Source organism: Convolutriloba macropyga, chromosome 7 (assembly GCF_964194025.1).
Source record: "Convolutriloba macropyga chromosome 7, txConMacr16.3, whole genome shotgun sequence".
Lineage (NCBI taxonomy): Eukaryota > Metazoa > Xenacoelomorpha > Acoela > Convolutidae > Convolutriloba > Convolutriloba macropyga.
The window spans coordinates 70,980,378-70,997,292 of record NC_134474.1 but is presented as its reverse complement, the minus strand read 5'-3'; the positions used below and the strand labels follow the sequence as shown (position 1 = coordinate 70,997,292).

Here is a 16,915-nt window from a genome sequence, read left to right as displayed (position 1 = left end):
GGGGGGAGAAACTATATACCCAAATGGGTTTTTTTTTGTTCAGACAATTTTGGCCGATCGATATATTCATCGTAGAGAAATGTTAGTGATATCTCTGAAAAGCTGGTCCAGCGTAAAATTCGAAATAAAAAAGATTTTTTTGAATATCTTATTTTTCGTGGAGTTATCGAGGTTTAAACTTTTGCTTGAATACGGGATATTTGCATGACTTTGCTCACTTTTAGTGTAATTTTAGTGTAAATTTAGATCCTTTCTTTTAAAAATATTAACATAAAATTATATTTGAGGCTACAATATGAAGCAATTTTGTGTTACTAATATACGAAAAATAATGAAGAGTCTAGTTCTGGTCTGATAACGAAGTTCACTGTCAAAAACAATTCGAACTCAAATTAAGAGCTGTTTAGAAAACATTTCCTATCTTTTTTTGATTTTTTAGTCACTCCGAGACCAGTTACTTATCAAGTTTCATATCGAGGTTCTTTTAATGGCAAACGTCAGTTACAGTCAAATGATAACCAATGATCAAATATTAGTATTCAAGGAATCGCTCATGTTTTTTTTTCGCTTCGTTAATGAGTTTTCGCAATTTTAATCGAAGATTTGACTTTCATTTTTATGTTTTACAAAATTTTTGGAGTCCTGCAGCATAGAACCAATGACTACAAATGCAGTAAGTTTTGTAATGAGCATTAAGTGAATCTATCTAGTGCTTTAAATGGACAGCTAATGGCTGTTAAGACTTTGAAAAAATATTTTCCTAATTTTTTTTAAAATAAACCAATCATAAATTTATTTTCGTGATTCGTATGTCAGTCTCAGTATTTACAGCAGCCCCTTGCTTTCTACTGCAGCCAAAACTAATCTGGTCAGCAGTATTATTTTCTAATTGTTGGTCATTTGACTTCAATGCTACAAGATTTCACAAAATTTTTTCCAAACTTTTGGATGTTTTCGTATTATTGGCTCTTTTTGAATTGTTATCATTAATTATTAATACTGATAACTCAAACTGGCTTATAAAAGACGTTTATTGGATCATAGGTAAAGTATTCATAGAGAACCGAATGGTTTAATTAGCTTCGAGACTTTGCAATCGAACTTTTCTACTGACTTTTTGTTTTTTTTTCCTATATCTGTATTGTTGTTTTAATAGTCATAAGACTTATTGGGATGTCTCATTGATTACATATGCTTGGCAAACATTTTTGTCCTCCCATTGAGGCGTAATTGAGCGTATTTTTTGACATCGGTTGAAAGCTATTGAAATTAATGGCTGTCAAGACTATAATATTTTTTCGAAGACTCTTTTGAAGATTAACTAATCGTGAACTTGTTTTCGTGAACTGTAAGCCAGTCTCAGTAATTTCAGGAACCTCTTTTTCTACTTCAGCCAAGTTTTATCTAGTTAGCGGTTCTATCTTCTTACTAATGGTTTTATGACTTCCATTAACGGGTCTTCAATTTTTTAAACTTTTGTATTTTTTTTTGTAATCCTTGTTCCTTATGAAATCGTACCACATTATCTTAAAACTGATCGCTCCCGTTGGTTTAATGAAGACGTTCAGTGGATCACTGATATTGTTTTCAGAGACAAGCTTCTGGTTTAAATGGCCTCGACACTTTCTTCTCGCACTTTTCTCCTAAATTTTTGTGATTTTGACTGTATTTGTTGTTTCTTTTTCATAGTCAGTGTTTTGTTGTAATGTCTTATTGATGATTTACGGATGACAAACATTGTTGTTGTCCCATCGAGGGATATTGTAGCGTTTTAATTGGCTTCCGTTGAAATCTATTGAATTTCATGGCGTTGATACTACCGGTTTTCTCAAAAATTTCCTGAATTTTATGTATTTGTTCGTAATTGTTGATTTTTTGAAGTCACATTGTTTAAAAAAAATCTCATTGCTGTTAAAGAAATATTTGAAAAGGAAAAAGTTTTTACTGAAAATTTAAGATTTTTAATGGCATTTCACTCGACACTTTTCTGGCTCATTTTTTTTTAATTTGCTGTTTTTGCATGATTTTTATACTTTATATAGCCGTAAAATGCTGACCGATCTAATAAACTTGCAGGTAATCATTGAATAAATGCTCCTTCTCGAAGCAGTCAGTTTATAGCGAATTGTTGTAAAGTTTATGATATTACTCTTTATCGAAAAATTTTATAGTTTTTGTTGTTCTTTTCGTCAACTTGTAATTTATTCTCATCATCGAGAAGAAACATCTATTTCCTTGTATTTTAAAGATTAACAAGTCTACTGATATTATGTGGTAACTGATGTTTTGTTTCTTGGACAATATGCTTTTTCCTAAATTTATTTGTGAGTGGTATATTTGTATCTTTTTCTCTTCTCTTAGCACATTCGGGTAATAACAGATCCCAGTGATTTCAAATGCGGCCCAATTGATTTTACATTTTTAGTTCATTTTTAGCTGAAAATTGAAATAAAAATACATATTACTCAGATAAAAGCTAAGGATTTTAATGGCTTCAATAATTTTGTTTTTGCAAATTATTTGTAATTTTTTGACCTGTTCTTTATATTTAGTTCGTTTCCAAGGCTTTGTCTAACCAAAGACCATTTCTATTGCTTTCGTAATGACTTTTACTACTTTTACCCAGAACTATTTTGTTACAAGCTAATGATTTTAACGAGTTTTGAAATTATTTGGTTCAAAAAATGTTGGTTGATTTTTGAGTTATGCCTCATTATTTCTTCTCTCTGTCGACTTGTTACCTAGTCCCATTATGGAAAATTTTCATCTGCTGTATAGTTAGGAAATAGTTACTTTGTGTAGTCAAGGTTACTTTGTATAGTTAGGAAATAGTTACTTTGTGTTATCTGATTGCATTTTGACGTTGTTACTAGGCGCTTTTAAGTTTAGATATTGAGTTTTTGCTTTGAGGTTTTGTAACGACTTTTTTTTAGTTCAAACATATGTTTTTGTTATCTCTTCATTTGGTTGACAATTGAGTCAAAAATGTAGATTAGCTCGGGTCGGAACATCATGTTCAAACGCACATTAACGAGCCTCCTTGTTTGGAAAATCGCACACCAAAAAACGGAGATTGGAATGAAATAATAATGAACCTATAAAAGAATTTTTGGTCAACTTCTAGTTTAAGACATTTTGATCAAATTCTAGTTTAAGACAAGGCATCTCAGAAATCATTTTTTCTCATATAAATTTATTGCAAATCAAACTATTAATTTAATTTTGCAGGGTTTGTGCGCACCGTTTCTGCTCCAGAGAACCAACAAGGAATCCTGAGCAGTCGCAATAAAGCAATCAGACAAAACAGAACCTTGTTCGAAAATGATTTTGGACAGATTGTTCCGGATGAATTGTGGCGAAACGAGTCCCAACCAGGTATCGTAACTGCTTTTAGTAATAAACGAATAGTGACCAGGGTCGAGATGTCAACACCGTTTCAGTGCACTTTGTTGTAAGAAATGCACTGAATGCATTGAAGTAAGAAATGCGTTGAAACTTTGAAAATGCGTGCATTCTTTGAAATTTCAGCGCATGTTCAACGCACATTTCTGGGCATTTCTTACATAAGTTTCTGCAACTTTTTCATTTCCAGTTCATGCAAAATTTCAGCTCAATTGATACACAGTTTTAGTGAATTTTAGCTCATTATTGTTTGATGTTTTTTCCCTGAACCTCATACCATTTTTGTAACAAATGTGCATATTTGCGTTGAAATCAGGTAAGAAATGAGTTGAATATTCAGCGCAATTGTTCTATAATTTCAGCGCATTTCAGCAATTTTCAGAAAAAAAAACAGTTTATTAATTTAGTCGGATCATTTCCGTTTGTGCCCCCCAGCTTAGTGGGTGCATATTATTTGCAACCCCCAGACGCACGTGCAATATTTTTTATAGTGATTTGCTATGTAATGACACATGCTCTGTCACTGGGGGGAGCATAACGTACTGGGGGGGCACAAACGGAAAAGATCCATTTAGTCAAACTAAATGAGCAGAGTATTGGAAATCAATGGAATGGGGGATTGGGTGACGACTAACAAACAGTAGAACAGGTTTTGAGACTCAAGCAACGCAAGAAGAATTTGCAAGAAGATGGAACTCTTTGAAAATTCAGCGCATTTAAGCGCATTTCTTACATAATTTCAGCGCATTTCTTACATATATTCAGAGCATTTCTCACATAATTTCAGCGCATTTCTTACATAATTTCAGCGCTTTTCATTGCATCATTATGGAAGGTTTTTGCGCATTTTGCGGAATTGTATGAAAAAAAAGTCGAGCTGGGGAAGTCAAAACAGATTACCACAGATACAGAGAACCCGGGCCGAGGATTTTACCGAAAATTAATGATTGAAAAGAAAATTGTTTGATATTTTCACTAATTTTGTCTCCTTTCAACACTTTCCAGTTTAACTTGCATCCGACTGAATAATGCAAAAATAATTTGAAAGTAGATTACAAGAACTGAAAGACCTAGGTTGAGGGGCCGATTTTTGCTCCATCGAAAAAATGATTTGAGATTAAAAATTTTAGTCTATAAAAATAAAAATTAAAAATATAGACTTTCTAACTCGCCTTCTCTAATTCGCATGAGGATTAACCCATGGAAAAGTATGTAGTAAAGAGTGGAATAAAGAGTGTAAATATAGTGTATATTTAAAAGTGTAATAAAGGTGTATTAAAGAGTGTACAAAATAGTGTAATTTTCTCAAAACTACACTCTTACACACCTATCCCTGCTAATTAAGAGTGGAATTGGCTTTACACCTTTATTCTCGCTTAATAATGATGGAATAAAAGTGTACATTTCGGCCCGGGAATAGGATTGGAAAAAATTATCACAATAGGCGGAAAAAAGCTCAAAGGTCCATATGAATCGGTTACCGATGGTTTTTGCATTAGCAGGACTTAACAGGTTTCACCCTAGTTGAGACCAGAAATTTATGTTGTAAGATCTAGCAAGAAAAGAGCCTATCCTGTACCAAAGAAAAAATTTGGTAGATGAAAGTTTTCTCGCAAAACATTGCAAAAGTGTCGCTACTATTCAGGATCTTGCAAGACGGCACGACAAATTTCAAGAATCACAAAAGTTCACTCCGGTCAAGCTGTGCTCTGATTCATTCAGTTCCAACGTTTATTTGATCACTTTTTGAAGAATTTATGCAGCTAAAACTGATTAACAGTTAAAATGATCTGATTTAACGAAAAAACAAACTTACCAAAATTGCATGAATTCAACCCCATTTTAAAAAACGATTAGTGAATTCAAGAAATTATTCAGTTCCAATTAAAAAACCTTGTTGCGAACTTTAACCCAGGCCGAGGAGTTTGGCCAAATTAATGTAAGATTAGCGGTAACTAACGTTGACAAGTCGGAAAATTCACCGCAATTTTTTTTATCTTATTTGGCGTTGAATGCGTTGAATTTAGCGTAGATCTTACATATTTTGAGTTGAATTTAGCCTAGATCTTACATATTTTGAGTTGAATTTAGCGTAGATCTTAAATTTTTTGCGTTAAATTTAGCGTAGAACTTACATATTTTGCGTTGAATTTAGCGTAGATCTTACATACTTTGCGTTGAAATTAGCGTTGATCTTACACATTTTGCGTTGAATTTAACGTTGAGTTTACATAAAATCAATGCGTAGAACTCTGGGTATGAGACTCGAACCACTGACCTCCTTCTTCCTTTTAGCCTCTTCTATCACTGTGCCGTAGAACCTTACTTTTCTTGAGAACCGCACTCTTTGCACATTGGACTGTAATATCACGTTTCACATAATTTTGGCGTTTCTAAGCGTAGATTTTACATATTTTTGCATTGAAATTAGCGTTGACCTTACATAATTTTGCTTTGAACTCAACTTAAATCTTATTTTTTTGTTTTTGCTTTATTTTTCTCTCCTTTCAACTCATTCCACTTTCTCTTAAACGCAACTGGTTTTTAATTTTTTGAAAATACATCAGAACGAGTGCCTGCCTAGCAACACTCTCACACATACCCCCATGTACCCCCCACATACAAACACGTTCAAACCGCCCCCCCCCCACACGTACCACCCCCCCACACTCGTACCACCACGCATCCTATATGTACACCACCCAAAGCACCCCCCCCCCAAGTACCCTTCCCCTACACCAAACCCACCCATCCCCCCTCGTACCCCCCAAACCCACGTAGACCCCTCCCCAAAACTACCACCAAAATTTACCCTCTCTCCCCACATAAATCAAAAAGCAAAACATGCCAATTATGCTAAATTCAACGCAAATTATGTAAGACAAACGCCAAGTTCAAGGCAAAAAATGTATTTTCTACGCTAAACTCAACTCAAAATATGTAAGATCCACGCTAAATTTAACGCAAAATATGTAAGATCTACGCTAAATTCAACTCAAAATATGTAAGATCTACGCTAAATTTATCGCAAAATATGTAGATCTAAGCTAAATTCAACTCAAATTATGTAAGATCTACGCTACTTTCAACGCAAAGTATGGAAGATCTACGCTAAATTTAATGCAAAATATGTAAGATCTACGCTTAATTCAACGCAAACTATAAGATCTACGCTAATTTCAACGTAAAATATGTATGATCTACGCTAAATTCAACGCATTTAACGCCAAATAGTGTAGGAAAATTGCAGTGAACTTTCTGACTTGTCAAGGCTAGTTACCGCTGATCTTACATAAGTTTGGCAAAATTACACGGCCTCGGTTAAACTTTGCAACAAATTTAATTAATTGGAACAGTATAATTTCCTGAATTTACTAATCGTTTATTAAAAGGTGGTTGAATTGAGGCAATTTTTGTAAGTTTGTTATTTCGTTAAATTAGATCAATTTACCTGTTAATCAATTTTGGCTGCATAGCTTCTGTAAGAAATGATCAAATAAATACTGGAACTGAATGAATCAGAGCACAAAAATGCGAAATGCGTTGAATTAATTTAAGATCTACGGCCAAGAGTTGATCTCACATAAACTCAACGCATTCAACGACAATCTTACATAATTTTGCGTTTCATATCGTTGACGCCTTGGTCCGGGGAAAAAATTGTGTTGTGAGACTTTTTGAGTGATTTGGTGCATTGTTTCAGTGTTTCGTTTTAAATCGAATACAGTTTTCAAGGCAAATTGTAACTGGAACAAATTATAGAGATCGTACGCTGATTGTCTTCAAACGCGTTTGGTTCTGTACAATCTTTTGCTATTTCTGAAGAATAATTTATATCGCAAGATATGCAAGGAAAAAAATTATAGCAGTACCTTAAAAGATTTTGTAGTAAAATTTGTCAGACGATGCATCATCTTGCAAGATCCTTGCAGGAACTTGCAAGATCCTGTAGGATAAACTTTTTCTCTACTGGGGCAGCCGCAGTTCGGGTAGCAGGAATATCAAGGATGAGGTTCGGAACTTAAGACAAGTATTAGCCAAAATTATTTGGGTTGCCGTAAGCTGGCCCGATCTGGCTCAAATGAATGATATTTAGAAAGTTCCAATTGAGCCTTCTATCTGTTTCGATAAGTGAATATGACCCATATCTGTTTGTCTCTATTACCCCTGTTAGACGGTTATAACGCGAATCTTTGCCGCGGAAAGATCACCTGGATCACTGTTCAAATACGCCTTATGGAATTATCAAGGCCAGAAGTCCAGCTAAAATAGGTTGCCCTTTTCATAAAAAATTGTAAAAGTGTGCCGAATTGACTGTTTTGCTACAGGCATAGCCGATCTTTTGGAACCAGCATAAAGAACGATTATTAGATTTTTTGTTCCGACCTCACTTGTGGGTGGAGGAACTATATACTCAAATGGTTTTTTTTGTTAAGACAATTTTGGCCGATCGATATATTCATCGTAGAGAAATGTGAGCGGTATCATTAAAAAGCTCATCCAGCGTAGAATTCGAAAAAAATGTTTTTTTTCTGATTTTCGTATCTTTCGAGGAGTTATCGAGGTTTAAAGTTTTGTGTGAATACGTGATATTTGCATGATTTTGTTCACTTTTAGCGAAACTTCTGCTCAAATGAAGGCCTTTCTATAAACATATTATTTCCAAATTGCATTTCAATCTACAAACAGAAACAATTCTGTGTTACCAATAGACCGATACAAAAGGGTAGTTCTGGTCTCTTGAGAAAGTTTGCTATCAAAAAAATGTCAAATTGAGAGGTAATTTTTTCTAGGAAATTTTCCTATTTACTAATTGTTTTCAAAGTAACTTAGAGACTAGTCAATTTTCATATCCAGATTCTGTTGATGACAAACCTAATTTACAGTCAACTGATACCCAATGAACAAAATATTCGTTTTCAAGGAATCACTCATGTTTTCTGGCCTTTGGATCTTTGTTTTCGAAATTGTTAATGATAATTCTATTTGAATTTTAACTAAATTTTGGGAGTCCTATGGCATAGACTGGATACCTAAAAGCACAATCGTTTTCCTGATGTGCATTAGGTAAACCTATATAAAGCTTTGAGCAGACAGCTAATGGCTGCTAAAACTTTAAAAAACACTCTTCAGAATTTTTTTTGAACTTTAACCAATATTCATTTTATTTTCATGAACAGTAAGTCGGTCTCAGTAATGACAGGAACAACTTTTTTAGTGCATTGAAAATAATTTGGTAGGTGGTTTTATCTGATAACTATTAGTATTAGGACTTCGATAACACGAGTTTTCATAATTTCAGAAAAAATCGGATCATTTGATAATGTTTGATTTTTTTGAAATCTTTTTCCATTATCCCGAAATTGATTGTTCCTATTGGCTTAGAAAAAATTTCCAAGGGATTAGAGATAAAGTTTTCAGACCAAAGATTTTGGTTTAAATGGCTTTGACACTTCTCGAAATTTCGGCTGAATTTTTGTTGGTTTTGCCTGTATTCGTCAATGTTTTCATAATCTTAGGGCTTATTGGAATTTAGTAATAATAATATATGGATGACAAACATCCTCTTATTCTCATTGAGGCATAACGTCGCGCATTTTTCGATTTCATTAAAAGCTCTTGGTATTAATGGCTGTTAAAACTTTGAAAATAATTTTTTTAGATTTTTTTTGACATTAACCCACCCTAAACTTATTTTCGTGAACTGTCAGTCAATCTCAGTAATAACAGGACCTCCTCTTTTTTCTATTGCAACTAAAACTATCCTGGTTAGCGGTTTTATCTTCTAATTATTGGTTCTATGACTTCGATGCCCCGAGTTTTCAAAATTTTTTTTTTTAATTTTCGGATATATTTTGTAGTTTTGGTTACCTTTCACTTTTTATCTCAGTATCATAATGTTGATAATTCCCACTGCCTTGGAGAAGAGTTTTAATTGATCATAGATAAAATTCGCGGAGACAAATTTCTGACTCAAATTTTTTTTCCACTAAAAATTGCTCTGGTTTTTGAATAGACTGTTTTTTTTTTCAATAGGAAGAATCTAAGCAATGCGCAAATTCAATGGGCAAATTCTCCATTTCATCTCGTTTGGCCACAAAGCAACTCTAGCTTAGTTCGCTCGATTATCTTCTTCACTTTAGCAGTGCCATGCAGAGAAGTAATCCAAGTACCAGTAAGTTACACACGAAAAAGCAACGAGGAGTCGATTTGCTTGGATTAGAATATTTACAACAGGTTGGTTACATAAAGAAGTAAAAATTAGTTTATATATAGTAGGTGGAATAACTTGGTTCCTGTTCGAACTACTGTATAAAACTTCCCCTCCGGGGAGAAATTTTATTTATAGAAATTCTTGTAGCGCTTCCATGTCTTTCGAGTTTAGGTCTGAAATTGATCCGTGCGGCAGTGACACTGGAGAGATCTGAACACTTGCAAGCTTATATTGGTTCCGGCAAAGCCACTTCTTGGCTTAAAATTATTGTTTTAAAATTTTGATCGCAGCTGATTCGCAGAACACAGGAGTTGCAATTAGCTGGGTATTATGTTATCTGAGCTGTCATGCTACATTTTAGATTTGGCAGGTTTTGAATATTTTCACACCTCTTGCACATAGTACATAAGTAAGTATATAAAAGCCACTATGGTTATTAAATGCAATTCGACAGCTACCTGGGTTGAGGTGCCCGCTTGACTCGAGCCACCTCTGATTGGACCATTTGAATTGCACACAGCACAGGGGTGAGCGGGGGTTGTCAGGGGGTATATTCAAACGACAGCTATGTGCGTGTTTCTGTGAAATTTGATCTAAAAACGGTGAATTTTTTCCGCCGCTTTCAACGCAGTCACCTCAATTCTTTCAGTTTCATTAAGAAAATAGTCGATAGAAATTTGTTCCAGTTTAGCGGTGAAACTTTGTACTGTTTACAGTTTTTACCGGTGATTTATATCAACACTCTCTTCGCATTCACCGTTTTTCTTCCATGTTTTTGCAATATATTCTACTGTGAAAATGTTTTAATACTGTTGTGATACCTGTATTCATTACTTATTGTTCAATTTAATTAGTGCGGTACAATAATATACGATGTCGGGAAACTCAAAGAATTGGCCGAAAACTGCGACTTCGAGAACAAGGAAGAGACCTTGTTCAGAGATGTGTTCATCAAAAACCTAATTGATCCAGAGATTCAAAAGCAACTTCTTATATAGACAGTTGAGCCTAGACAATTTTTAGAATTAGCAATAAACATGGAACTCGGAATGCGCAAACAACATCAAATTCCACAACACAATAAGACCCTCATCCCGGCTAGCGTAAACACGGTTCAATATCCACCCAGTACTCCATCATCGAACTGGTCCCTCTCAAATAATTTTCAAAAACATGGCAATCGTCACCCTCTCTACTGATCATATTGTTTTGGCCAATGGCTTCCTAATCACCGCAACAAATGCATCGCCAAGGGCAAAACATGCAACAATTGTGGTTTGTTGAACCACACCCCTAAAGTTTGCTGCAAACAAAAGAATCAAAACCAACAGAACCTGAAGAAAAGTTCAATAAACACTGAGGACGATGAACCAAAGGATTCTGTCAATTTCTTACAATCTTCGTAACTTTTCGAATCCAAACATAGTAGTGGAGAGGATAACAAATTAGCTACAATTCACATTGACCTCGCAAAAAAAACCCCTAAACATGCCGAGCAAAATCGGCAATATTTCAACAACACTTTTTGTCGACTCCGAAAGCGCCTGTAGTTTTCTAAGTCAATAACGCGCAACTCGGATGGTCAACAGCAGTTCACATGCATTCTGGGTACGCGAAACTGCTAAACCACAAGTACGAAATTTTTCAAAAGAGCCAATTTAAATTGAAGGAAAAATTCAAACTCCTGTATCGAGTGGTGATGGCTCCTCCCTTTGGCAGGATCTAAGTACTCCATACCCCAGGTATTTAGTCTAACAGACATTCAATGGGATATATTTCTTTAGTTTTCTTTGACTATTTATCAGGCAGTAGGTCACCATTAGACTCCCGCCTTAGAACTCGTGGTCACCGGGGGCCCTCGACACGGGTGGAGGTGTGTTTTTGGGCTTGAGATCCTCCAGTCCCTCCATCACGCTTTGCTTGATTCCTTTTATATGACCAGCCATGCAATCTAGTACAGTGATTTTGTAGACTTTTCTTGACAAAATAAGTCTTTGAGCAGAGCGGCAACTAAATATCTCTCTTCTATCAGTTACATTTGTATCAATATCATTAGGAACGACAACAACCAAGGCTGGGGAGACATCTTTTAAAGTTGAGCGTTCTGTTTCAACTGTGATATCAATCGGGGCTGGGCGACCCCCATCTATAATTTTGCACTGTTGGTGAACACTTTTCAAGTGCCTTGTGCACCATCTTATAGTATTTTAGGTCTTTTTGCACCCGGTCAATGGGCATTGATAGGCCGGGTTTTTCGGTGTAATTACACTTTCTTGATTATGATCCGCAGAGTTAGAAGTCGGGATCATGACCATCCCTCACATGGCGCTGTATTTCTTCAATTGTTGCAAACATGCGGCAGCAGTTTCTTGCCATGCACTCTATAGTGAGGTTTCTCAGACCGACATTTGTAAATGATTGATCAAGTTCATTTTTATATGCCAGCTTCCTGGGTGCTTCCACCCAACCGTCAACATCTCCCACTTTCAATTGTTTCAGGTCAGTTTTTAAAGCCCTTAACCAGTCTTTGGCGTAAATCTTACCTTGTTTGCAGACTGATTGTAAGTCGGAATCATTACGCTATTCATTGCTAATCCACAAGTTTGCCCGCCAAACAGCCAGCTGAGTTCTGATGCTCTTAATTGGGACTTTTTTTAGTTCAGTCTTTTTAAATCGGATTTGCTCTTGAGCTTTGAGATCTTTCTCCTATTTTTATTGAGTACAGGATTAAGTTTGATCATGTCTACTTTTCGTGTGATTAAAATTTCTAAGCCATAAAGAAGCACAGGTTTGATGAAAATTTCTATAATCAACATCTTTGTATTCATCTTCATTACAATACTTGTCAGTGCCGGTCTAAGCTTACACAGAGCTACTTTTGCATTGACACAGTTTGCGGACACTGTTTTGGAGAGATCTGAGTCAGTTGTAATCACGATGCCAAGATATTTGAAGTGTGTGACCGTTTTAAGTGCTTCGCTTTCCATCTCTACGCTTTCTTGTGCATCAGATACAGCTAGACTTTTTGTTTTAGGGAATGGTACTTCTATCCCGGCAATGTCAATTTCATTGTTTAATCTGTTGAGCTTTTCTTGAATCTGTGGCTGTTTCTTGCCATGAGGACCAGATCTTCTGCGTAGGCAATAGGATCTGCAGTTGTGCAAGGACTTTGTATTGCAGATTTGCATACTCGCTTATATGGTCAAAAATCAGCGTAAAAAAAATTGGTCCTAGTAAGCTTTCTTGCCGGACGCCCCTATCAAAATCAAAGCTGTTTTTGCCATTCATTTCCCCTCTTGCATCTCTGTGCACATCCCATATGAGACGTTTGCTGAGGGTATGTTATGCCATAATAATTGAGAGTTTTTGCCAGAGCTTCTCTGTCGACAGAGTCGAAAGCTTTAATCAGATCAATGGAAATCATTATCAGGTCTTTTTTCTTCTCTCTCGCACTCTGTATTATGTTTCTGAGTAGCCAGATAGCCATCAAGTTGCTCCTGCGTTTCCTGAACCCAAACTGCCATTTGTCCTTTTTTATGGGTTTTTGTATCTGGTATTTCCTTCAGGATTTTGAACAGTAACTTCCCTCCAACTTCTAGCATGCACAGTGATCTGTAGTTATTAGGGTTTCACTAGCTTTTCACTCTTCTTGAACAAATTCAACACATTGAAGTTTTTATATCTTTGGTGTATTGGTTCGTTTTCCCACAGTGCTGTTAAGCACAGTTTCAAGACGGCATTCAATTTGTTTTTGGGTAATTTTAGAAGGTCAGGTGTTTTTTCATTCTTCTCTGGAGCTTTTCCAACTTTCATACATAGAGATGCCCACTCATCGCTGTTTTCTTCCGCATTTATACTCTTGGCTACACTGGGACCCTGTGTGAGTCTGGCTTTGAAAAGATTAGCATATTGTTTTTGGAAGTCATCTGGCGTCGGCAAAATTGTTGCCTTTTTGTCCCTATTGAACCACGTTATTGGATAACAACTTAGAGTTTTTTCAGTCCTTTATAAACACATGTTGTATCTGTATTTGAGCTTATTATCAATTTCCCGTTTTTTGCAGTCTGAGGTAGTTCTCCTCACCTCTTTTTTTGCTGCGACCATCTTTCTTTAAGGTTTTCGTATCTAGAAGCATATATTGCGTGTGCACATTCTTTCCTTGTCGAATCTTTTCTTTTTCGTCCGATGTTGAGAGGTTTGCCCAGTAGTTTCCCTTTACTGTCAAGACGTCACATCTAACTTCAAACTTCCTCACTGTATCAGATAACATTTCCGTAATATTTGGAAACGTTCATAGTTTAGCGACTTTTGACTTGACGGTTGGTTTGAACCGTTCTAACTGTTTCGGGTTACTTGTGATCAATGCACAGTTATCCCGCACTTTGCTTCTGGTATCTTGTCTTCTTTTTCTTTTCTTGATGCCACTTTTTATCTTGCACCTTGCAATCTTCATAGTCGTCGCATGAACGCTGTTATCACTCACATCTTGTATTCCGTAACTTCTGTAACTAGGTGTTAGGCAGTAATCTTTCAATGAGAGTTTGTTTGTTTTAGGGTGACGCCAAGTGCACTTTCAATTCTGTTTCTTAGTAAAGAAGCTGTTTTCTACTCTGAGGTCATGATCTGACAAAAATTCAACTAGCAGTTCCCCATTTCTGCTGCTTTCTTTTACGGTCAGGTGAGGCCCGATCTGCCTTGGCAGTAAATCGCTTAAATCTGCGCCTATGCTTGCATTCGAATCACTAAAAACCATCAGAGAGAAATTACTTTTCACTTTGTTTGTGTGTGATTTGCAAGCATCCATGAGCTGTTCTGCTGTTTTCAGTGCTTTAGTCCCCAACTATACGCTTACTTGTACATCAGATATAGCTAGCACTTCTGTTTTCGGGAATGATTTTTCCATCCCGGCAGTCTCAACTTCATTATTTAAATAGTTGAGCCTTTCTTGTATCACTTGGGTGTTTTTTGCCATGATGTCCAGACCATCTGCGTCAGCAATATGATCTATAGTCTTGCAAGAACATTGTAGTGCACATTTGCATGTACGGTCGAAAATCAACGTGAAAAAATTTGGTCCTAGAACGTAGCCTTGACGGAGTCCCTTTCAAATTCAAAGCTGTTTTTGCCCTTTACTTCCCCTCTTGTCCCTCTGCGCACATCCCATATGAGACGTTTGATGAGGTTTGTTATGCCAAAATCATTGATGGTTTTGCCAGAGCTTCTCTGGCCAGATCTTTTCAGAGTCTGGCTGTGAAAATATTAGCATGGTGTTTTTCGAGCTCATCTGGCTTTGGCAAACTTGTTGCCTTTTTGTCCCTATCAAATCATGTTATTCGACAACAGTGCAGAGCTTCTTTCAGTGCTCTATAGGCACATCTTGGATCGTCTTCGACGGATTTCAGCTTATAATCAATTTTTGTTTAGCTGCGACCTTCTTTCTTTTTAGGCTTTCTGAGCTAGTAGCAAGACATTGCATGTGCTTACACTTTCGCTCTAGATTTTTTTCTATTTTCATTTTCCGATGATAGGAAGTTTGCTCAGCAACTTCCTTTACCTGTGAAGACGTCACATCCAACTTCAAGGTTCCTCACGGTATCAGAGAACATCTCGGTGACATTTCGAATTGTGCTTAGTTTAGCGTCTCTCGACTTGACGGTTGCTTTGAACCGTTCTAACAGTTTCGGTTTACTTGTGATCAATGCACTTTTCTCCTGCACTTTGCTTCTGGTATCTTGTCCTCTTTTTGTTTGCTTGATGTTACTTTTTGTCTTTTCCCTTGCAACGATTTTTTTATTGCTTGATCGCTGTTGGCACTATCACTCCATGAACATCTCACATTTCGTATCCCGTAACTTCTATAACTAGGCGTTAGGTAGTAATTTTTTTGCGGGAGTTTGTTTGTTCTGGGGTGACGCCATCTGCACTTTTCACTCAGTTTCTTATTGAGAATGCTGTTTTCTATTCTGAAGTGATGATCTGACAGAAACTCAACTATCAGTTCCGCATTTCTGCTGTTTTTTTCAGGGTAGGTGGGTCCCAATTGGCCTAGGCAGTAACAGGCACCAATCTTTGACTATGCATGCATTCCGATCACCAAGAACCACCAGAGTGAAATTGCTTTTTACTTTGTTTGTGTGTGATTTACAAGTGATCTTACATAGCTTCCTCTGAGTTCTCGTCAGGGGCGTAAGTGGAAAACACTTTCATGTGTGCATCATTTGTCTAGACCCAAATTACGGCTTTTTGTTCAGAGATAGGCATAAAATCAATCACTCTGATTTTCTGTTTGTTTACAAGGGGGCCGACGCCTGCCCCAGTACGTTCTGCATCTATGTCTACTCCTGAGTTTAGTAGATCACAATCAGATAAGCATGCAGAACTTTTCCTTTTCAGGTGGTTTTCCTGTAGTGCACAGAGGGAAATTCGTCTCCTTGTCAAATCAACAACCAATATCTTGGAATTGAATTCTGAACACAAGCTTTTGCAGTTCCATATGCAGACCTTAGTCATTTTGCCATGCTTGTGTGTGCCCCGCTTGTGCTTAGCAATTGTCACCGTGCAATGAGAACTGATTGAGGCTCTCGAGTCATTGCTTTCAAGCTCTTCATTGTGAGCGGTGTCTCAAAGTTGAGGTAACTGATCCAAATTTTTGGTTTGTTCTTCTTGCATTTTGACTTTTGAGCTTTAAGTCGTCTTGATTTGTAAAATCAATCGAGGTCTTTGCCGCTTTGCTAGACAGCAGATTACCAAGGACGGCCCACGAGGAGGTTACGGCGACAGTAGAAAACCCTTGTGGCACTCTACTCCATCCCATTCGGCATTCTACTCCATCCAAGGGTATGAAACCACTAATTCACCGTGATCTGTTTGATCAGTTAGGACTCGCAGTAACTCCATCATCCTTACAAAAAAGTATTCAAGTTAATACCATTTTATCACATTCCGAGTTTAAAGAAAATATAGCATAACAATTTCACGATCTTATAACTCGAATTGGACGCTCAAGAATTCATATAGTAAAATTCAAATTTCATGAAAATTTTCAACCTTGAAATCCAAAAGAAAGACGTGTACCAATTAATCTCAGAGATGAAGTTTATGAAAAAGTAAAAAAATTGTTTGATGAAAAGCAGATAATATAACTTACAAATTGACCTGATAATAATTTCATTCGACCAATTTAAAGCAATGACGAAAAAACAAGTCAATAAAATCTGCACTTGATTCAAAATTGTTAAATAAAGGTATCAACAGAAATAATTATCAAATGCCAATTATTGACGTGTTAGTTGTATCCAT

General features: G+C 36.3%; 1 protein-coding gene across 1 annotated transcript in view; it reads left to right on the top strand.

Moving 5' to 3' along the window:
• The window catches only part of LOC142342497 (uncharacterized), a 62,101-nt gene that overhangs the window by 40,421 nt on the left and 4,765 nt on the right, over positions 1-16,915 (top strand). Inside the window, exon 4 of the mRNA XM_075393843.1 lies at positions 3,229-3,375. Coding sequence (XP_075249958.1) covers positions 3,229-3,375 — 147 coding nt within the window. The remainder of the gene's footprint in view (positions 1-3,228; positions 3,376-16,915) is intronic.